This window comes from Ammodytes marinus (assembly GCF_949987685.1).
Source record: "Ammodytes marinus genome assembly, chromosome: 9".
Lineage (NCBI taxonomy): Eukaryota > Metazoa > Chordata > Actinopteri > Uranoscopiformes > Ammodytidae > Ammodytes > Ammodytes marinus.
Genome location: NC_137213.1, coordinates 14,690,794 through 14,714,440, shown reverse-complemented (window position 1 = coordinate 14,714,440; position 23,647 = coordinate 14,690,794). Strand labels below are relative to the sequence as shown.

The 23,647-nt window shown below is 41.5% G+C and overlaps 1 protein-coding gene across 1 annotated transcript; it reads left to right on the top strand.

The window, feature by feature from the left end:
- Positions 1–1,500: 1,500 nt before the first annotated feature.
- Positions 1,501–7,619, top strand: ube2v2 (ubiquitin-conjugating enzyme E2 variant 2). Its single transcript, XM_080034882.1, has 4 exons — positions 1,501–1,601; positions 6,315–6,463; positions 6,584–6,709; positions 6,862–7,619. The coding sequence occupies exons 1-4, from the start codon at positions 1,580–1,582 to the stop codon at positions 7,006–7,008; spliced, it is 444 nt and encodes a 147-aa protein (XP_079891008.1). The 5' UTR covers positions 1,501–1,579; the 3' UTR covers positions 7,009–7,619.
- The last annotated feature ends 16,028 nt before the right edge of the window (positions 7,620–23,647 follow it).

Here is a 23,647-nt window from a genome sequence, read left to right as displayed (position 1 = left end):
CAGACCATCACTGACTGTAGGTACTTGACACTGGACTTCAGGCATTTTGGCATTTCCTTCTCCCCAGTCTTCCTCCAGACTCTGGCACCTTGATTTCCGAATGACATGCAAAATTTGCTTTCATCCGAAAAAAGTACTTTGGACCACTGAGCAACAGTCCAGTGCTGCTTCTCTGTAGCCCAGGTCAGGCGCTTCTGCCGCTGTTTCTGGTTCAAAAGTGGCTTTACCTGGGGAATGCGGCACCTGTAGCCCATTTCCTGCACACGCCTGTGCACGGTGGCTCTGGATGTTTCTACTCCAGACTCAGTCCACTGCTTCCGCAGGTCCCCCAAGGTCTGGAATCAGCCCTTCTCCACAATCCTCCTCAGGGTCCGGTCACCTCTTCTGGTTGTGCAGCGTTTTCTGCCACACTTTTTCCTTCCCACAGACTTCCCACTGAGGTGCCTTGATACAGCACTCTGGGAACAGCCTATTCGCTCAGAAATTTCTTTCTGTGTCTTACCCTCTTGCTTGAGGGTGTCAATGATGGCCTTCTGGACAGCAGTCAGGTCGGCAGTCTTACCCATGATTGCGGTTTTGAGTAATGAACCAGGCTGGGAGTTTTTAAAAACCTCAGGAATCTTTTGCAGGTGTTTAGAGTTAATTAGTTGATTCAGATGATTAGGTTAAGAGCTTGTTTAGAGTACCTTTTCATGATATGCTAATTTTTTGAGATAGGAATTTGGGGTTTCCATGAGCTGTATGCCAAAATCATCAGTATTAAAACAACAAAAGACCTGAAATATTTCAGTTGGTGTGCAATGAATCTAAAATATATGAAAGTTCAATTATTATCATTACATTATGGAAAATAATCAACTTTATCACAATATGCTAATTATATGAGAAGGACCTGTATAACAGTATAACTGCTTTATTCAGACCTTGCAAGGTCTTCTAGCTTGTCCAACATGTTTGGGCTTGTTGGCAACAAGAGAAGCATTTCTTCCTGTTGGGCTACATAACTAACTTGACAGCTAGTTTTTTGTTAATGCAGTTTAATTTATGATTTTTTATCACTTATGAATTTGTTGTCCAATACCACCAGTACATCACCATGGAGGCTACAATAGCTGTGCACCGTTTAACTCCTACTGCTTATTAATTTTCGGAATAATAATAATATATTATAATAATATATAAGAATAATTTCAAAGTGGCTTTGTACATTAGAGTTCAAGAAATTCCAGTAGGCAAATTCTCTTGCTTGCCCTTTTGTTGTTTTGGTTAATGAGTTTTTCCAGTATTGCACAAGATTTTACCCTTAGGCCTACATTAATCAAAAGTAGTCTAGATACACTTTTCTTCCATAAATAGCCTACACCTAGCACCCATGTATTTCCCTGCCAAGTGCACATCTACTCCAGCCATCGCACAAAGGAGGCTCAGAGTTAAAGTTGCTGGTGATATGATTAATTGCAGCTTTTTTTTTATTTATTTTTTTTACTTACATTGACAGAGCCGAACCAGAACAGAGATCTGCCCCTGTGGTGTCACTGCGCGCTGACGTCACACCTCTGTGCGTTTCTGGATTCGGCTGATGAAGATGGCGGGCCTCTCAGGTTTGTGTGCTTCAATAAACTAACATCCATAACTACACAAAAGGGCCGCGCTCTATGTATGAAACCAGCATACGAACCATCCGCGAACATAACATGTTTTGAGTCTGTTTAAGAAAGTGCTCTCAATTAATCCTATGCGTAAATTTCACTTCTCGATAAAGCAACGATCTCCGCGGGAGCCGTCTATCTCGTGGAGCTCGAGCTTGCAGATAGCGTGCCCCGCGAGCTAAAATAGCCAAAGCTATGAGAAATAATCGTGTTGCTAGTATTGACTCTGTGTGGTCGTACTCAAACTTCATAGCGTGTTGATATAAATCTACGATATAAATTTAATCGGGCGTGAATGCTGATGATTGTAAACAACCGCAGACAGTATTGTTTAGCCTAGCTACTAGAATATTCCATCACTGCGCGGCGCGACGGTCGATGGTGTTTTCGGCTACATTGTCATTTTATCGGGTTACACGCATTTTGTATTGACTATCCTCACTTGTCTGCTGTGCACCGAAGTAACCATACAGATGTTGTACGTTAATTTCGACGAATACAAATATGGGTTTTTGATAGTGACCCTTTGAAACGCCGCACGTTGCAACAACAGATTTGGGAGGTTTTAATGCGCCCGACAAGCTAACGAAATTATCAAATCCTAACGAAATTTCTACTTCAGAAAAAACAATACTGTAGGAGCAGATGGGGAAAGTAACCCTGCGTCCAGTCCATACACACGGTATATGACAGCTTCTAGATGTTCGCCATTGTAGGGCGGGGGTGTGTGTGGACATGATAAAACGTGCTTTTTTTCAGCAAATAGTCGGAACCCATGTCTGATAGCGCTCAGCAGGAAGTGCTGTTCTCAAACTATCATCATAAACTCTGAACTGCAGAAGAAGAAAACAATAAGTTTTTACACGGTTTAATATATTTTTTCAGCTTTAGCTTAAACAGCCTACATCACAGGAGTTGCTCTCAAAGTAGATCTTTGTGAGCACCTCCTGTGATGTAGGCTGAGCAATTATCTGGGAAACGAAAGTATCTGATCTATCTAGTTGGCTAGACCCGCCGATACATTTTTAACCGAGCAAATGACCAGTCATCGCATTTCTGGAATAAAGCAATTAACTAACCTCGTGCCTCGCGATATAGCCCACATGTGTTCAGCTTGTGTATTATCACATCTAGCACAAGAAACTGAATTAAAACCATACATTTTAGTAGGAACATAATCATATCAGTCCTATTTAAAATAATCTGAGGGCTATAGAGTAGTAGAGGTTAGGAGGACAACCACAAACGATAGAGGCTAGGGACTTTTTTTGTTCGTTTTTTGAGTCCACAGCAGTCTAGATATTTGTAAGGTTTTAAAAAATCTGACAATGTTGGGGCAGTCTGGGAAAACAACCCAGAGAAATGAAAATGATTAGTCAATTAAGAGTGAAGGTTCTAATGGTGAAAGTAATTTTTCATGCTAAAAATGTCAAACATTTAATGGTTCACCTCGAATGTAAGAATGTTCTGCGTTTCCCTTGACTTGTATTATAGAAAACTGTTTATCTTTGGGTTTTGGGTCAATGTAACGCCAAAAAAGCTATTTATGTTAATTATAAATAAAACCCTCCGCGTTGATCCATTTTTTTTATGTCAGATGGGAAGGGTTACACCCTGCATTTAGATCCGGGTCAATTGAGCCTGCAGTAGACCCGGGTGGTTCTCACCTCGCTTGGCTCGGCTTTCGGTGGGAACAAAGGTGCCATGTCAACGCGCTAATTTATGACGTATCATGCCATGTGTTTAGCAGTAGCTTAGCTATTTATTAAATCTAGGCCCATGTCTGAATGTGATGGTGTCACTATTTACACACTCGGCGCTCTCGTTCTAAACATTGGGTCGCATGCTATAGTCAGTCTTAAATAAAGTCAGTAGCCTAATGATCACTCCAAAAAGCAAAACTATAAAATAAAGCTCTCTCTGTGTTCACTGCACAGCTAGAGAAATGCGGTTGTAATGTGCGTCTCGCTGTTTGTTATTCTTCTTCTTTTTAAACAGCCCGTCATGAGACACGGTACCGGATGAATTTACACACCGATCGCTCCGTCAAGTTATCCAAGTCACAGCTTTTTGTATATTTGAGATATTGTTATTTTAAGTGTGTCTTTATATAGTTTACTGTTAAACATTAGTGTAGGCTACTGTAGGCTGTTTGCCACAGAGTGTGTTGTTTTGGCGTTCCCACCACCGTGTGTAAAGGAAGCATTATAACAGCTGACGGGAAAAAAAAGAAGAAAAAAAACGTCTAGACTAACAAGTCTTCACAGCAGGCATTTAGGCAGCGGTCAATAAAACCTTTTTGATTAGCTTTGTGCTGCTCTCACCTTTTTATCTCTCTCCCTCTTTTACTAAACCACACCTATAGGCCTACAAACACTCTTATTCTGGTGAGTCCACAGCAGTCTAGATATATGGTATAAGACCCCATTTCCACTTGTCTTTAACATGTGGTTTTTGTGATCTGATCACATGAATACAGTTCTAACTCCAGGTGAAAACACTCTCAAGATGCATTGAGATCGGATCACAAACACCACATTCGGAGGTGGTTTACGTCGCATGTGTCCGCATTCAAATGGTAGTGGAAACAGCAATGTGACTTTTGTCCACATTAGGCAGGCAGGGGGCAGCAGTTGAGTAGGAGGTCCCTAATGTGGACAAAAGTCACATTGGTGTTTCCACTACCAAATGAATGCGGACACAAGAGACGTAAACTACCTCCGAATGTGGTTTTTGTGATCCGATCTCCATGCGTCTTTGAGAGTGTTTTCACCTGTAGTTAGAGCTTTATTCATGTGATCCGATTACAAATAAAGTCAGATGCTAAAGACAAGTGGAAACGGGGTCTGAGAGCTGGCCACTTCACATCATAATCCCAGGTGGAAACAGGGCCAAAGTTTCAGCCCTAGTAGCTGGAGTGCTTCTGGGCTGCAGTGTCTTGTTACTTAGCAGCTGACAAATGCTGATATCAGCCATGCTGTGGTGAGCTAAAATTAACCGACAATACTGGTCTCTTTACCTTTTACTGTTTGCATGTTGATAATGGACTGAAATCCTTAACAACTTCTTGTGAGCAAAGGTCTTTTTATATGGGTCAGAGCTCAAATGCCACTTAACAGTCAATCCTTCATCATGGCAACTGCAAACTAGAAGTGAAATATTGATTTTTTTAAAATTAACTTGCAAGCATTGATTGTGATGAATCTTTTTGAGATGGGAGGAGGCGGAATGAAATATTGGATGAAGGGAGATTTGAATGTTTTCACCGTGTCTCTTGCCTCAGTCAGAGCGGCCATTTTTTAAACAGTGTTTTTCACTTCCCCCTTCTGTAAATTTGTCTTCTGGAGCATAATGAAACTCTGTAGTTTTACTTAGTTCTTTCCTCTCAACCGTCACCATTCCTCCAGTCATAAGTTGTTATTGGTTCATTTACACCTCTGCGATCAGGCTGTGTGAATAATGTCAATGTCTGAACCGTCCCCCAGGAACATTTTCCCACTAGCTAAACACTTTGATCGACTATATAAGTCAGCCGTTGTATTAAGGTCATAAGATGAGTGGATTTTACCCTGAGTAACTGATAAAAAAAAAACAATTGTGTTGGCACATGCGCTCTAAATCTCATGACTGTTTCCATTTCCAAACTGTTGTCTGAAGTGCAGATTCTTAATCGCCAATGCTCAGCAGCATCTGATATATTTACTAAATGTCTTGTTAACAAATCATCAAAGATGCAGTTGCCCAACAGGTAGACCAGGATGTGCTGTGGCCTCATGCATATGCACAGCTGTTGAGTCATTTATTGTATCAACTAGTGCTGTTTGCACATGTTTGGCTCTCACTCATTTCGATGCATCACTTTTTGTTGACTAAAAAGGTGAACGGTATTACCGCTTTCCCACTGACAAAAAACCCTGCGTTGACCCGAGTCGGTCCGGCTTTTTTGTGCGATGGTAAGGGTTACACCCTGTTTTTAGATCCGGGTCAATTAACCCTGCTTAAGACACGGGTGTATCTCACCCTGCCCGGCTCCACTCTGTTTATCAATCAATCCACCAGTTACTTTGACGTTACTTTTTTGTTTATAGAACATAAGAAAATAGTGATAATAAAAATAACCCATCACAATTTTCAAAAGTGTCTTTTTTTCAGTCTAAAACTGAGTGATAAGATATTTAGTTTACTGCTATTGAAGACAAGGAAAAGCAACAAATCCTCACATTGAAACTGGAACAAATATGTTGAATTGTTGCCAATGTCAAAATAATTACGGATACATTTTCTGCTGATCAGGTGATCGTTAATCAATTATCCTCCACACCAGTTGGTCTTGAGAAAAGGTGTGACTCTTTTTATTGTTACTAAATCCCATGAAAAGAAAAACATTCCTCGTCTTACAGTGCTTTTCTACTTCCGTATCCAGTCTGTTGCTCTGCGAGTTTGTTGGTTCCTACTGAAGATGTAAATCTTGAAAAACGCGTCACAAATGGTTACTTTGCTTCCTGTTAAGGAAGGCTCATCATCGATTTCCTGAAGTAGGCGAGTGCTGTAGATTTTATCAAAAGTTATTCTAAGGAGGGACAGGTGCATTTGTGGATAAATATGTAGGTTGTGTTTTAGAATATTCTCTTAAAAATCTCATTGTGATTTTATTTTTATTTAAAGGAGTAACGATGCCACGCAATTTTCGCTTGTTGGAGGAGCTTGAAGAGGGGCAGAAGGGTGACGGCGATGGCACAGTCAGCTGGGGCCTTGAGGATGACGAAGACATGACTCTCACACGGTGGACGGGCATGATCATTGGACCAGCGAGAGTAAGCAGAGCAAACCCAGCATGTCACCACTGTGCTTCCAATAAAAAAACACTGTCAACTAATGTCCATACCGTAGCTGACGTGTTTCTCAATTTCTCTGCTCCCTTTTGTGTTTTTCAGACCAATTATGAGAACAGGATATACAGTCTGAGAGTGGAATGTGGACCCAAATACCCCGAATGCTGCCCGACTGTTAAATTTGTAACAAAAATTAGCATGAATGGGATAAATAATTCCAATGGGGCGGTGAGTCATCACAAAATTAGTAGAGTATCTCTGTCACAGTTTTTGTTTAAATGTTTCGTTTTGTGATGCATTGATAACTCACTGTCGGCCGTCCTGTCACAATGACTGATTTGGTCTCTTTTCTCTTCTTTTCTCTCCTTTTTGTCTCACAGGTGGATACACGTAGCATACCAGTGTTAGCAAAATGGCAGAATTCTTATAGCATTAAAATTATTCTTCAAGAATTAAGGCGTCTAATGATGTCTAAAGATAATATGAAGCTTCCACAACCACCAGAAGGACAAAGCTACAGCAATTAATTGTAATGGATTGTTTCGACCCTCTGTCTTAAACCCTACTCTCTTTAGAAATATTGTGAAAAATCATCAAGAGGCTCACTTTGCACATCAACAGCATTGTCTGCAAGAGCAAGATTGGACTTTCTTATTACATAGCTGATTGAAAAAAAGAATGTCCCTGCAGTTAAGCACTGAATAGATAGTTTAAAGACTACAAGACCACAGTTATTTGCCTTTAACAACGTTTCTTTGACAATGACTTTTATGTTCCACATGTTCCGGCTTGAAGAGGGAAGCATGAGGCCACGCAGAGGCCGTACCAGGGGCCCCATAGTTTTAAGTTCAAACGATTGATCACTGAAGTAAACAGCAAGATGTGTGTGTGTGAAGGCATGTTCTGTAACTAATGTCTAGTCAAAGAGAAGCCACATTTTTGAGTTGATAGTCAAGTTTAGCAGGCTCATTGAAATATCATGCAGATTGCTAAATATTGAACTGTGGCTTTAGTCTAAAAGTAGTGTCACAAGGTATGAAGTTTTTTTTTTTAAATAAATATATACATCTGTATTTGACACAATACCAATATGTTCCTTTTCTGCCGCTCTTTGACATTAAACAGACGTTGAAGCCTGTTCTGTTCTGAAAAACCCTTGCGTTTAACTTCTAGGGAAAATGGCGGGTGTGTGAACTTGTGATTTTCTGAAATTAAAAATCACTTTCTGCGGAAAAAAAAATCCCCAAGATTGAAGTTTATTTGACTCCCCAGCTGCATTTACCGAATCCAGTTTTCCCACAAGGGGGCATAAGCTGACCAGTTGACTCTGTCCCAACTGAAAGCCAGAGTCATGCATTACATTGTGACCAAGCTCTCGCTGTCACTTTTGGGCCGTGTCATCGAAACAGGTTAACAAAGCTGCGCTGTCACGTTTGGGCCGTGTCATCGAAACCAGGTTAACAAAGCTGCTTGGGGCTACACAACTCAACAGTTATTAGATGTGTGATATGTAATTTGAATGAAAAAAAAAATACCATTTAGTCATTTAGTGCCACGTCGGATGAACTCTGTTTTTTTATTGACTGTTAAGCCCAGTTCAGACCAAAGATTCGCCTTGCAACTGCTTGCAACTGCAACTCCTTGCGACGAGACGGCTGAGACGTTCTAAAACTGGACCTTGCGATTTGACATGTTGAATCTTCTGCGACGCCTTGCAACGGCTTGCAACGCGCTGCAACGAGCAGTTCACACTGCTGCGATTTATCCCCCGCGACGTTCTAAAACCGTCTCGTCGCAAGCAGTTGCAAGGCGAATCTTTGGTCTGAACTGGGCTTTAGTCTATCCAAACCTTGTTAAGTTGTACACAATCTAATTGAGACTGTGAACACTGCACAGGAGTTGGAAGTAGATATCCAGTGTAGCAGTGTGAAGCAAGGCTACCGTTTCCCCTGAGAACGTGACCTTTTGTTATTTTCAGCTGTTAGATTATTCATCAAGTTTAATTAACCAAATGGGAACTTGAACGTACTGCAGATGGTGTAGCCTAGTCTTTATCCTTGGTACGCTCAGTCAGTTTAAAATAATGGTGTATCGCTCAACATGAAGTCTCAGAAGCATCCTGATTTAAAAATGCAGAAACCTATTTACCAGGAAAATTGAGTAAGACCCCACATTCTCTGTTCCAGTGAGGCCCTGGGAGAGTAGCTAGCTGCTCTGTGAGGTAAGGTTAATAGTGTGTTCTAGGGGGAATTCCAGCAATTTACATTAATGTTATCTACTGGTAACAGACTTAACTTATTTTGGAAGAATCATTATACGACGGTCCAGCCGCATTTCATATTTTCATGTTTTTTTTTTTCTTCTTGTGAAATCGACCCAATATTCGTGAATACCATCTTAATTCTAAATGTTCAGTTGTGAAATCTTCTGGGCCCCCTCTTTGTTTTCCAGTAGGCTACACTTCTTAATTAATCTGCGTCCTCAAAAGCATTGAATGATCCAAGATAGCTCGACCCTGTGTGTGTGACATTGAAAAGAATGATGAGACTTCCAAATTTGACCCTAGTGTCCTCCGGGCCGTATATCTTCCCTCGCTGCAGCAATGCCTGATTCCTGTCTCGTAGCTCGTCTTTTCTCGGCGTTGGGACGATCACACGCTTTGTTCACACACGCCGTTAACACTGTCACTGCAACATGGCTGGCGTTGGATGTAATGTTCAAAAAAGGCTCCTTGGAAAAGGAAAAATTGATTTTTACCGGGGTCACTCACTCTGTATCTGTATCTGTGTATAATCTTAAAACAGCTGACTTAAAAAATATATAGAAATACAAAGGCACTCTATTTGACTTCATATGGATGTCAATTTCATATTGTGCATGAACACAAGTGGATGACACAGCATGTAAATACACAAAGTAATCATGCTTGGTTTGTGAACTCATCAACCATATGTGCAGCATTTACATATCAAAAGTCATTTAAAAAAAAACAATTTCTATTTTCGAGCCCTATTTGCATAGGGTGAGCTTTGATGTGTATTTGGATGGCTGCTTCTCATGTCCAATCAGCTCAACTCTGTCCCCCCTAGAGGGCGCTCCACACCCGTGTATCCCCTTGGCAGGGGCTCTGATCTTCTGTTCTGCAGAGGACATGACTTGTCTGAAAAGGCAGAGCTGCTGTGATGCTCCCAGGCACCATTTGTGCACGCTGTCATTATCCTTTAGAGAAGTGACGTGTTTTGCATTGCCGCGGGACGTGCAGCCTGCCTGTTTGTAGGCCACTGTCACAAAAGGCTCTTTGCCGTGTCCCTTCTCTTGAGCTTGCACATTGATATAAAACTTAGGCAGTGTTTGCACTATGAAGCCATCATATCTTTGAACGCAAGCAAAGACTTCTTATCTCAATCTGTGCATGGGTGTGGGTGTGTGATGAGTCAGTGTTAGCTGCAGAGGATGACCTCACTCTCCCTCAGCCTCAGCTTTGACTTTGTATATGTGACAGTTTAGTGAATGGGCCTGGCTTCCACCAGTATACTCTCCTTGCTTGTTGTGTTTATTTTTCCTCCCCACACCTCCAAAGTCATGAATATAAAATCAGAAGTGGCTTGTGTTGTCCCAGAATATAAAAGCCACAGCTCCAGGTTACACTGGCTTATTCCTTTATTCGCCCCATGTATTTCCAGAGTAGACTTCTCTGAACCTTTGCTCGTGATGACTACACTTTTTTTGAGACTCTCATTTGAATGGAAGGAGGAAATCCTCTCTTGACTATTTAACCTCCAGCCCCATCAGACTAATCTGAATTTCAAACTCAGAGGCACCTGCACAATGGTACCAGCTAAAGCCGCGCTGGAAGCTCAGCCAGCTTATTACACTTGTACCACCTGGTTTATTTTGGTTCCTTTATAAGGTGCCATCCGGGCAAAAAATAAAAGAGTTATATTGCTTTGGGGGGTGGAAGGAACTGAAGGCAGAAAGCCGGCGAGAGCTGTTCAGTGATCTAAGATGGGAAGGAATGTGGGGAGAAGGACATATACGTCTCGTCTGCCGGCAGACTGTTGGAACCAGGCCTCTGCTCCCAGAGCCCTCACCTTTCCCCCCTAGGGGCCAAAAGGTCAAGTCTTGCGTCTGTGGATACTGTAAAAAGCTTTGTCTTCTTTATGGCCACTGAAAAGAGAATGTGTCCGTCTTCCTAAGAAACCCCATTTGTTTCCATTCTTTTTAGAGTCCTGTCATAACTTACATTTGGAATTTGACAGATAAGAGCCGTCGTATAACCTGTGGCTTCAGAGCAAAGATGAAAGCAAATATGACGAAGATCTATCTATCTATCTATCTATCTATCTATCTATCTATCTAACCGTCTATCTATCCGTCTATCCAGAGCCGGCCCGAGGCATAAGCGAACTAAGCAGCCGCTTAGGGCCCCCGAATGCCTGGGGGGCCCCCTCCAAAAAAAAAAAAAAAAAAAAATTCTTTTTTTTAGTTTGTGTGTTTGATATTAACATCATATTATGCAAATGTGAGTTATACAAAAAAAGAAATAAAATGTTTTGGTCTAGACAATTAATAGCCTAAAAATTTAATCAGTTCATCTGGGAGGAAATCCGAAATTATCTGATCATGTCACGTTCACATCCATGCACAGTGTGTATTGAGTTTATTTAAAAACAATTGGAAATGGGGCAGCCCTCAGTTGCCCATGCACTGTGTATAGTCTATAGCCTATTTCAGCCTTGTCTGTGGAAAAAAAGATACAGTAGCTGGACAACAGAGTTCTTCTGCTTAGTTCCTCACACTGCATTTAAATGCATTCACTATGTTACAGAGAAATATGTCCCGTAAAAGAAAAAGAGCTCCAAGCCCAACCCAGAGGACCCTCCATAATATTTTATTTTATATTAATATTTTTATGGAAAATCCATGTGTCCTTCTTCAATAGCTTCTAATTCATCTGACCCAGTGTCTCCAAATAATTTGTTCACACAAAATTCTTCAGATTTAGCCTCTTAATGTTCCTCAAAGTGCACCAGATTCATGCATTTCACTTTAAAAAGGTTAAAAAAATCTCCCGGGGGGGCATACCCCCGGACCCTCCTAGGAGGGTCTGAATCTTGGCTGTATAATATTTTCGCACAGCCGCACAGTGGAGGCACTAGCGGAAAACACTGGGTGTGTGAATGATATTTAACAAAGATCTATAGTTTCAGCAGCGCTAACATTGGAGAGGGGCCCCCAATCATATTTCGCTTAGGGCCCCCTGAAGGCTTGGGCCGGCTCTGCGTCTATCCATCTATCACATCTATTGGTGCTGAGACGAATGTGCACATTGGGTTTATAAAAGGTGTTTTGCTGAAAACATCTGTCTGCTGTAAACAGCGTTGATGAGAGCAGTGAATGTGAACCAAAGCAGTAAAGTAAAGGGATGCATAAAACCAAAACAATGTGCTGAAAGATGCTAAAATGCTCTAGAGTTGTGCCGAACTGTGAAGTCGGGAGCTGCTGAGTGACCCCATCCACTGGGATCTTAAAGGCCTACTTCACCGGTTGGAACATGAAAGTGTATTGAACTCGGAGATCCTATTTAGTATAAATGTGCAAAAAAAAATTAAATCGGATCATCTTAGCCTGAGAAAAGGCAGAAAGAGTGTTTTATGGTCTCACTGTCTAACCCTACAGTTTCCTTCTTGTGACATCACAGTAAGGGTTAGGATTAACAGGACAGCTGGGCCAAGGGAAGACTAAGGGAAGACTGAGGGAAGAAAAACCTCATTCATTATATTATAATAGTTATTTTATAAAGATAGAACGCTGGTTCCGTATGGGTGAAGTATTCCTTTAAGTGAATATAAAAATGTAGATAAGTGCAACTAAAAGTTTTTATGCACTGACCCTCAAACCACGTATCCATGACCAGTCAAAGTGACGCAAAAAAGAGACCAATCTTAAACTTATTTTACTAATAAATTAGATTTTCTAGACATTAGGTTCTGTTGTTCATCTTACCCAGTGGGGTCTTCATTGCCATGCTGTCTTCACCCACATTATTGTATAACAAACCTCCTTGATCCAATGTTAAAATCAGGGCAGAGAATGAGGTGGGCCTACTCGTATTGTTCACACAAAATAGTATTTGACCCATGTATTATTAAAAAAAAAAAAAAATTGTATCAATAACACTGTTTGCTTAAGCTAATTACCCACATGGCCAGTTTTTTTGGAGGCTTGGATAACAGTGTGTCTGCTGAGTGTTTAAGTGCTGTATTTACAGTGAGATAAATGAATGGCCTCGTCCCTCGCTGTGAGAAAAGAGGCAGATTGAAACCACATGTCCGTTGCACCGCCGGCTCTCTGGGGCTATTGACATGCACTTCACAGAGAGCCAATCCAACATTCGGATATGCATGCTGCAGTGAGCGTTTCAGGTCATTTTTATGCTCTCTGATGTTAGACTACAGACTCGCTGAATGACAGTCCCAAGTTATGAGAAAGCTTTGATTTGAATGGTCTGTCGGCGCATGATGTATGGATGGAGGTATCTGGAACATGAATTTAAAGAAAGGCAGCTTGTCTCTGGTAGCTGCACAACCTTGTCTCGGGTCATGGTGACACAGAACAGGGCTTCTTACAAAATGTTGCAAAAAGCAGGAAGAAGAAGAAGGGAAAAAAAGAGAGACCAAATCGTCTGTCTGTGTACTCACTGCATTCCAGGTTATTTATACAGAGTGAAAAAACTGTGTAGACTTCATGTCTCTAGTTAGTGAGAACTATTAAATTACTGGTGGATGTTTTTAATTACTTCACATAAATGTTGGAACACAACACTTCTCCAGTATTTTGAGGAGGAGGGGGGTCTATAATGTCTCACATGTTTAGGGAAGCACTGGCTTGCACTTAATCATGGTGGTCCCTGTGTGATTCTGGCGTTGGAAATGTGGCTTTGTGAGAGAAAAGTGAGCATTCCTTCTGCTGGCGCAAGGGAGAGGAAATGGGTAATAAAACCAAAGGGGGAAAAAAAGCCTCGGCGGCGTGCTGGAGCCAGTGAATCTGGGATCCACTTAATTGCTCTTAAATGAAAAAGATTTTTGGCTTCCCATTTGCTGTGTTTAAAGAAAAGTCAAGTCAAATCCCACATGTATACCAGCCAAGCGGGGACGTCTCATTCAGCACTATGAGCACTAATCCCTCTCTTTCAGTGGTGCCATCGGTAATATTATTATTAATATTGAGAAAGCTGCTGTTTGCAGTCTACAAACGCCAGAAGAGCAGGAATTCAGCTCGTTTGATCATTTACCGAGGCCAGAAGAAGTCACTGGGGAAAGAGGATATCAATACTACTTTGTTGAATATTGAATCTGCGGGTTTTCTCCCTGTCAAATAGCACGACCAAAAAACTAAACTAAAGTTGCTTCGAAATTAGAACTGGCAATGCTGTTTCTCTTTGCTGTTATATGATATTTGGGTTTAGCCTACTCTGCAGTTACATCAAAGACACTGAGGTAAATTGTCCTAATTAGCCATGAGCTTTGGTGGAAGAACTATTCACATCTCATTTAAGTAGAAGTACATAAATATTAGCAGAAACGTGCAAAGAACTTATAAGGCAGCAGAATGGCCTTTCTGAAAGTGAGAATTACAGTATAACATTAGATTATCATCATTTATACATTACTGGTGAACGCAGTATTCTTTGTTAGGTCATGGTGAAGTATGTAAAATCAAAATCTGCAAAGTAACTATATAGCTGTCACATAAAAACAGTGGAGTAAAACGTTGAGTATCTGTAGCTGAAATGTGGTAGAGTTGAAGAATAAAATACCATGAAATGCAAATACTCAAGTAACCTCAAATTGAACCATAGAAGTTGTAGGCTATAGGCTAACATTTAGCCTATTTCCATCACTTAACATTAGTTTTGATAACAACAAAAGTGTGACCTGTTGTGTTGAATTATAGATTCTAGCAAGTCTTTTCCGTATTGCCATCATTGGGACATTTTTGTTTCAGAGTGTGATGGCCTGGTGTGAGGATGCCACTCGGCGAAGCCATTAAGACCTGAAGTGCCATGCTACGCTGTCATGTTGCGTCAGCCTGCTCCTTTTGTACTCATTAATTGTTGAGAGAAGTGTGTCACATCCTGTCAGGCTGACTGCCGGTGTCCCTCTGGTCACCCCTCGGTGCCCACTGCCCGCTGATGCTATTGTGGCAGCGATGGCCGCAGAGGAGAGAGCCGGGCCCTGCAGGATGTGGGACAATACTGGGAAGGAAGAGGAGGGAATCCCGGAGCTGTGTGCAGAAGCCCGGTCAGCCGAGTGTCTCTGAGAGCTTTCCCCTGTGACCTCTCCCCCCCCCCCCCACCACACACACACACCCATACACACACACACACACACACACACACACACACACACACACACACACACACACACACACACACACACACACACACACACACACACACACACACCGCTTACCCCCCTTGGGTAGGCCTATATACTTTGTCATCCTCTCACCTTTGTATGTGGAGAAAATAAAGATCAGGCTTCTTGTCTACTACTAGGCCTGCACAGGTTTTTTCTGACCCTTTATTTAAAGCTGCAGTGCGTAACTTTGCCATGTAACTGAATGTCGGTTACATTCAAGCCTTTCCCAAATTAGTTGAAATCTCATTAAACCTTTCAGCTCCACAAAAATCTCTCTGTATTTCTTATTATAGCGGCATTTACAAACTGGTGTCACCGCCGGACACTGGCGCAGGAGCTAAGAAAAATCCCAAGAAGAGCCCAAAGAAATCTGTTGTTTCTACCGCTTTTGATTCTACTGCTAAGAAAAAACCTGGGCATACAGCAGAAGGTATTAAATGCATGCGTGATCACAGAAGGCTTAACTTATGTAGATGCAACGACAGTGTTATTGTCATTACTCAGAATTCTTCATGTGGGCTACATAAGTTACGCACTAAAGCTTTTAAAGCCAATATCTTAATTTGGCTTCAACAGGATTCACAGTAGCACTTTAATTTAAACCCTTATTTAATATTCATAAGCAGCTTATAAACGCTGAATACATTATTTATAACATGCTGTGAATGGTTGCAGTTCCAGGGTGATATATGGACATTATGTGGGTCCAAAATGACCAGAATCAGTGTTAGACCTATTTTTTGCCATACTTTCACTCAAAATATGTATCTGAATCCACACCTTTGATTTAATGTAATTTGTCATTTTCATCACTGACTTATCATATCATATCATATAATATACTATCTAAAAAGCTCTTAGTTATGCTACTAGCTTCTTAGCTAACTAAGCTACAGCACTATTAGCTTGTACGCAAGTTTTAGCTATGAACAAGAGTTATTATCTAGCCCATTCTGAATGTTATGTAAAGCAACATTTTAGGAATATAAATTTTGCAAAATGTTTACATTTCTGTAATAATGTGAAATAATGCGGCTTTCTTGTACTCAGAAATCAGGACTTTCCAATTGTGCAGCACACCCAGTGTGCAGAATTACTGTTTTATCAATTTTGAACATGCGGGACAAAGGGTGTTCAAAAATAAAACTTACTTACTTACTTATGCCTCTTCTTCCCCCATGGGAAATAAGGCCGATACAGTGTGTACAAAATAAAACTTGCCCAGGAACATATACAGGTCGGTACTCGGTACTATGGAGTCGGATGTTTCCGTGTTCCAGAGTAGCCTACAATGGAACGCAGAGCCGGCCCAAGCCTTCATGGGGCCCTAAGCGGAATATGATCAGGGGGCCCCTCTCCAATGATAGTCAGCCCAAATTACCCAGTGTTTTCTGTTTAGTGCCTCAAATCTGCATCTTGGTGAAAAGAGTGTAGATAAATAGAAAATAATAGATGAATGGTAGTAAATAGCCGAGATCCAGGCCCTCCTAGGGGGATCCGGGGGTATGCCCCCCCCCGGGAGCTTTTTAAAGAGAAATGCATGAATCTGGTGCACTTTGAGAGGAAAATTAAGAGGCTAAATCTGAGGAATTTTGTGTGAACAAATAATTTGGAGACACTAGGTTGGATGAATTAGAAGTTATTGAAGAAAGACACATGGATTTTCCATAAAAATATGAATTTAAAATGAAATATTATGGAGGGTCCTCTGGGATGGACTTGGAGCTGTTTTTCTTTTACGGGACATATTTCTCTGTAATATAATGAATGCATTTAAATGCAGTGAGAGGAACGAAGCAGAATAACTCTGTTGTCCACCTATCTCTTTTTTCACAGACAAGGCTGAAATAGGCTATAGACTATACACAGTGCATGGGCAACTGGAACAGCCCCATTTCCAAATGTTTTTAAATAAACTCAATACACAATGTGCATGCCATGGATGTGAACGTGACGTGATCAGTTAACCTTGGATTACCTCCCAGATGAACTGATTCAATTATTAGGCTATTCATTTTCTAGACCAAAACATTGTAGTCCTTGCTTTGTATGATGACTTACATTTGCATAATATGATGTTAATATCAAACACACAAACTAAAAAAAAATGGCTATACATTTTTTTATAGCTGTTTATAGCTTCATAACAGTGTAATACACCAGTAAGCAATACTTAATAATACTGCTTATTAATGCCAAATAAGGGTGAAATACAGTGTTATAATTAACCTGTTAAGTTTTAAAGCCAAGACTTGAACCTCTTAAGGGTTGAAATATAATCCAAATTAAATGTTTAATGACACCTCAGTGAGCACAGTAAGCTGCCTGACTGCAGAAACCCTGTGTGCAAATGTTAAAGCAAACGGAATTACATAAGATTTCCACAAGCAGTTCCACCATATAACATTGCTTCAGGATACTAGCAGCAGTGACCATTTCTGACTGAACTGAAAACAGGCCACAGTGGGCATGCTATTATGGACCACTGCGCATGAATCAATACTTGAGCAGTGATAGACTACATGGCACGGATGGAGAATTAATGAAGAAGAATCTGCGGTGTTGGGTTGCGGTCACAATTTGCTCCTGCTGAGTGGCTGAAATGCAGTCACACAATAAAAGAAAAATGCAAAGACCAACCTTTCAAGATTCTGCCTCAGGCCACTTGAAAACGTGTCTCTCAACCACAAAAGATGATGCACTGGATTGCACTACAGACAAGTGGGGGAGCAAAATAGATGTCCAAACATTTCCATGGCTCCTGTGGCCTTCTGCTTGCATAGTCCTGGCATGAGCTCATCGGTGTGCGGCCAGTTTGTGCTCCCTCAGCACTGTTCTTTCCCACTCTGTAAGTATCAATGTCGAAGCTAACTAGGCATTGACAAAGTCCTTTGAGCTCCCTTTCCCACTACCACTAGACTGTGGCTCCACTTGGTATGGAGGATAGGGTTTTCAGAACAGCAGATTATATCTTTATGTCACTTAATAGCAAAAAAGTGCAGGTCATGCTCTCCGGTTTGACCTAATATCTGGAACACTTCAGTCTATACAGTGGTCATAACATCATGGAACAGGAGTCAGGATGGTAGCATCATCGATCATCAGTTGCAAAAAGGTTTGCATTGCTCTGTGGTATGTATGTCGTTCTTCAGTGAGCTCGCCGTATGAAACATTTATTTATTTGATTCCCCTTATGTAGTTATTTTTGTAAGTCTGGATAAAAAAAAATGGAAAAAAAAACCCGTTAAGAAGACACTCTTTTAGGGGATAAGCCTTCTTTTCAACTGCAGTTCAAATCTCCTAAAGAATATCTCTTGTGGTGTGTTTAACCAATGCATAACTTGACATGAATTGTATTCCCTGATAATGCAAAGTTTGGGAACAGAGGAGCCAGAAATAACTCTCGCAGGCAAGATGTGGAAGAGATTAGGGTTTAACCAAAGAAATAAGTGAGTGGAGGCTGGAAAATGCGACAGGGGAGGAGGGGAACGAGGAGAGGTAAAGGGAGGTGAGGAGATGGTGTCTGCAGGAGCGAAGTGTGCATGTGTGTGGGGAATCCACCCAGTGTGAGAGCAAGAGAGGGGGTGGGGTGGGGGTTGGGGGGGGGGTGTTTGGGGGGGAGTCAGTCCTGTGAAAAGGAACTCATAAAAGTCACATTTGTTGGTGATGCATGAGGAAGTGAAGCCAGCTTTGGCACATGTGTCTGTGGTGCTAAATTAACTGTTAACACAAATAATCAAAGTGCAGGGCCCATTGAGCGCTGGCGCCAGTGAAATGAGGGGGAGAGGCTGGCCCGCTGCTCTCCTCTCTGAGAAGTTGCAGCAGACTAGTATAGTGAGCTAGCAGGTGGAGGTCTACCAGGGGGCTTTCACAGGATGGAAGTGCTTACAAAACAGGCCGACCAGCCCACTGACAAGAGGAAAGCACCGCCGCACTCCTGCTTTCCAGCTATTGTGTGGGAGCGTGCTTCTCCTTTTAGATGTTTCTTTGTACAGCCTGACATCTCAAGAGTACAGAAGTACATGGCTCCAGCAATTACCTCCACGACTGGCTGATGGTAATTAAAAATGCCACTGTTGTGACCTTGAGTGTTTGTTTTTTTGGCTTTCTGGGGCTAAGCACTGGCCGCCCAAACAACTGACCTTCTACTTGTCTTTGAGTAGTCTTTGCTGCTATGGCGAAGAAGATGAGGAGTACTGTTTTCTACATTGTACACACTTTCCACATTTCCTTTTTTAATTTCCGTTTGCCTCCATTTGCTCTTGTCAAATGTTCAATGTCTTTATGTATTTAACTTATCAATTATATATTACAATATTTTCCCGGTTTTCAAGATTAAAGTTTAGGTACAGTCAATGGAGGTGGTAGACTTTCACTGCACACTCTACATTGTACTATGATGTACAGTATCTCACAAAAGTGAGTACACCCCTCACATTTCTTCACATTTTTCTTTATATCTTTCCATGGGACAACACTGAATAAATGACACTTTGATACAATGTAAAGTAGTCAGTGTACAGCTTGTATAACAGTGTAAATTTAGTGTCCCCTCAAAATAACTCGACACACAGCCATTAATGTCTAAACTGCTGGCAACAAAAGTGAGTACACCCCTTAGAAAAAGTTTACAAATTGGGCCCAAAGTGTAAATATTTTGTGTGGCCACCATTATTTTCCAGCACTGCCTTAACCCTCTTGGGCATGGAGTTCACTAGAGCTTCACAGGTTGCAACTGGAACCCTCTTCCACCCATTTATGACAGCATCACAGAGCTGGTGGATATTAAAGACCTTGCGCTCCTCCACCTTCCGTTTGAGGATGCCCCAAAGATGCTCAATAGGGTTTAGGTTTGGAGACATGCTTGGCCAGGCCATAACCTTTACCCTCAGCTTTTTTAGCAAGCCACTGGTCCTCTTGGAGGTGTGTTTGGGGTCGTTATCATGTTGCAATACCACCCTGCGGCCCAGTTTACGAAGGTTGAGTGCACATGGTCAGCGTCGTACACAGAGGTTGGCTTTGGAAAATAGACGTATGAGTGCTGCCAGCATTGCTGAAGGGCTTGAAGGGGTGGGGGGTCAACCTGTCAGTGCTCAGACCATACGCCACACTCTGCATCATACTGGTCTGCATGGCTCATCATACCAGAAGGAAGCCTATTCTAAAGATGATGCACAAGAAACCCCACAAAAAGTTTGCTGAAGACAAACAGACTACGGACATGGATTACTGCAACCATGTCCTGTGGTCTGATGAGACCAAAATAAATGTATTTGGTTCAGATGGTGTTAAGAGTGTGGAGCGGCAACCAGGTGAGGAGTACAAAGACAAGTGTGTCTTGCCTAGAGTCAAGCATGGTGGTTGGAGTGTCATGGTCTGGGGCTGCATGAGTGCTGCCAGCACTGGGGATCTACAGTTCATTGAATTCTAACATGTACTGTGACATACTGAAGCAGAGCATGATCCCCTCCCTTCATAAACTGGGCCGCAGGGCAGTACTGCAACATGATAACGACCCCAAACACCCCTCCGAACGACCACTGGCTTGCTAAAGAAGCTGAGGGTACAGGTTATGGACTGGCCAAGCATGTCTCCAGTCTTAAACCCTATTGAGCATCTTTGGGGCATCCTAAAACGGGAGATGGAGGAGCGCAAGGACTCTAATATCCACCAGCTCCTTGATGTCGTCATGAATGGGTAGAAGAGGGTTCCAGTTGCAACCTGTGAAGCTCTAGTGAACTACATGCCCAAGAGGGTTAAGGCAGTGCTAGAAAATAATGATGGCAAAACAAAATATTGACACTTTGGGCCCAATTTGGACATTTTTTCTTAGGGGTGTACTCACTTTTGTTGCCAGCAGTTTAGACATTAATGGCTGTGTGTCGAGTTATTTTGAGGGGACAGTAAATTTACACTGTTATACAAGCTGTACATTGACTACTTGACATTGTATCAAAGTGTCATTTATTCAGTGTTGTCGCATGGAAAGATATAAAGAAAAATGTGAAGAAATGTTAGGGGTGTACTCACTTTTGTGAGATACTGTATGTGACAAATAAACGTTTTAATCTCAAAGTATGACAGCAATTGCTTTGAGATTAAACTGTATTAAACAAGAATCAGTTGGCAAAAAAGTAGAGGGGAAAGGAACAAAATCAATATGAAGTGATTTTCTTTTTCCAATACATTATACCAGCCCCATGAACCAAATAAGGCTGAATCGTGTTAAAAAGTAAATAGATCAAGATGCTGCTGCATTTGCAGAGCTGGAGTCACACATGATACCTTTGATGCCTGTATGCAAGATTAAACAAATGAGATGCATTTAAATTTGCGATCATAAGAGTAATCTTTGTCTTTACAAGAACAATTTGAGCTCTAGTTTTCCCCTGCCAAAAACAGTCAAGTCGTGAGGGGAAAATAAATACAACAATTTGGAAAAAGTAATACCCTGCAGCTTTGTGACATCAGCACAAAAGAAGCACGGCCCCTGATGCTCTCCACTTCCCATGCAGCCCACAACTGGGCTGTAGACCTAGGTTGCCTGGCGCCACAGTCATCATGTGTGTCAGTCACTTGCAAAACTCACTGTTTTCCTTAGAGGATGAGCTAAGCTCCTCCTTTAGCCCTAACGATTTATTTTAGACTCCGGCGTCCAGAGACCCCCTTTCTTGAAATCCCAGTTTATCTTGGCCATGTTGTTTCAATATGAACCAATCAGCTTAGCCTCCAGTGGAATGTCCCCTGAGACTTGCCTTGGTTTCCCAATAGGCCCATTCATTTTGAGGACACAAGTTTAACATCTGGTTTGTATTAACGCTCCCTACAATAGCTCTCATCTTGGGCTAAGTCTCACATGAAGGACTATCAGCCCCCACAGAAACATTATTAGATACTGAGACATTTGAAGAAATGATCAGCCACCTTTTGATTAACTTGACTATGAGATAAAATTACTGATTTTTTTTTTTACGTTTTTGGGGAATGTGGTTAAATAATAGCTTTTTGACAAAAGTTAGATAAGAAGTTTGAGAGCACTTTCTCCATCCAACCCTCCATCTGTACGATAAATAGGCTACTGCATGTACCAGAAGTTAGTTAGCGTATAAGGACTGGAAAGGGGGACGCAACTAACCTGGCCCTGTGGACAGGTTAAAAAAATCAGTTAAAGACACATCTGAAGTTGTTCATGTTTAGAAAAGCAAAAATGGAAAGGGTAAGACAACGTGCATTACTGAGCTAGCGGTGATGGTTTTGCTGAGTTTGTGTCTATTCCCTTCACAAAACCATTATTGCCCTTTAGTAAAGTGTGCGTGCGATTTAGTTAAGCGCGGTTTATAAAAAAAAATAGTTTTAAGTTTTTTTATGCTAAGCTAAGCTTAGCTGGTGGTGACCGTAGGCCTACATCGAGCTATTATTGTCGTCTAACCCGGAAAAGGAAGGAAATTCATGTATTTCAAACAAACTGTTTAACCGTTGGGCTAATTATTTTCTTTGTTAATGCATCAAAAACCAAAGTGTGCAAATGTCAATTTGAGTTATGCTACTCATGGTCTACAAAAAGTCTGGCACATAATGCTCTAGTCAATAAAATAACTTTTATAACCTGATAAATATCAATTAGCCTAGATATTTCTTTATAAAAAGGAGAGGAAGAAGAAAAAAGTGTGCAACTGAAGAGCGAGAAGTCAATGGCATAGAGCGAATTGGTTGAGAGATTGACTGTGTAAATTACAGACTGCTGTTTTTATATTGTTATTTCATTTGCACTGGGCTGCAAGCTTTTGGTCGGTTACCCCACACTTTAGTGCGTGAGTAGGCCTATGCTGTAGACAGAACGTGTGTTTTTTCGCATCGTCAAGTCACAAGTGAGTTAGCTGAATTAGCTTATGCTGTCATCGTGGGCGAGACGTCGTCTGTGCTTTTCCTAGATGTCGGAGCCGAAATCGCGGGAGTGTGCCAGTTGCTGAGGACGGACTTTCAAGCTTTTGGTGAGGCCAGTTTCAAAGAAAACGTCAGCTTCTAAGTATTCTAGAGAGTGAGTAGTAACCGATAGACAGTTTATCTACATTGAGATGTCTCTTCTACCATATGCCTTTTTGAGTTTTAGTGAATTCATGTTTTATTCATTGTCACATAAAGTAATTCCATACTTTACCAGCCGAAGGCTTCACAACAAATAGTTTTTTCCACTTCGGTTTTGTATGGCTCAAAGAAAGGAGATATGTATAATGCATACATTGGTGAGATTTAGAGGTGCTGGTATGAGATTTATTTCACCTTTGGAGTGAGCTAAGCTAGCTGTTTTCCCATTTCCAGGCGTATACTACAATATGCTAACCAGCTACTTGCTCCATAAGTTAGAATGGTTTCGTTTTTCTAATGGTAAGAACTGGGGAAATGAGTATTTCCCGAAAAACTATTGTAATAATTTGCTATTGTATCTCTCCATAGTTGTCTCATCGCACGTGTAGCTGGGGGACTCATGCTAAGTTTGGTTGACCTCCAAATGTGTGAAAATTAGGCTTTGTGCCGAGTGCTGTGCGTACAAATGTCTGTGATACCTGACAAGAAACACGTTAATACTCCAGTAATTAGCCTCCGTGTTCCAAGTGTATCCAGATGTAGCGATGTTGGGGTATATGCCCTCTGTGTGAGAACACAGTGAACCAGCAGGTGTACGTCTCAGGTAAGAAGGCTGCTGTTCCCGGCTCCTGATAACAGACCACTTTCCCCTCCCTCT

What these genes read in the sequence shown, in the direction of transcription:
- ube2v2 (XM_080034882.1), top strand. Translation starts at nt 1,580, where the DNA reads ATGAAGATGGCGGGCCTCTCAG. An exon ending in GAAGATGGCGGGCCTCTCAG is followed by an intron (nt 1,602 to 6,314) that starts GTTTGTGTGCTT and finishes TTTTATTTAAAG; the next exon opens with GAGTAACGATGCCACGCAAT. An exon ending in TGATCATTGGACCAGCGAGA is followed by an intron (nt 6,464 to 6,583) that starts GTAAGCAGAGCA and finishes TGTGTTTTTCAG; the next exon opens with ACCAATTATGAGAACAGGAT.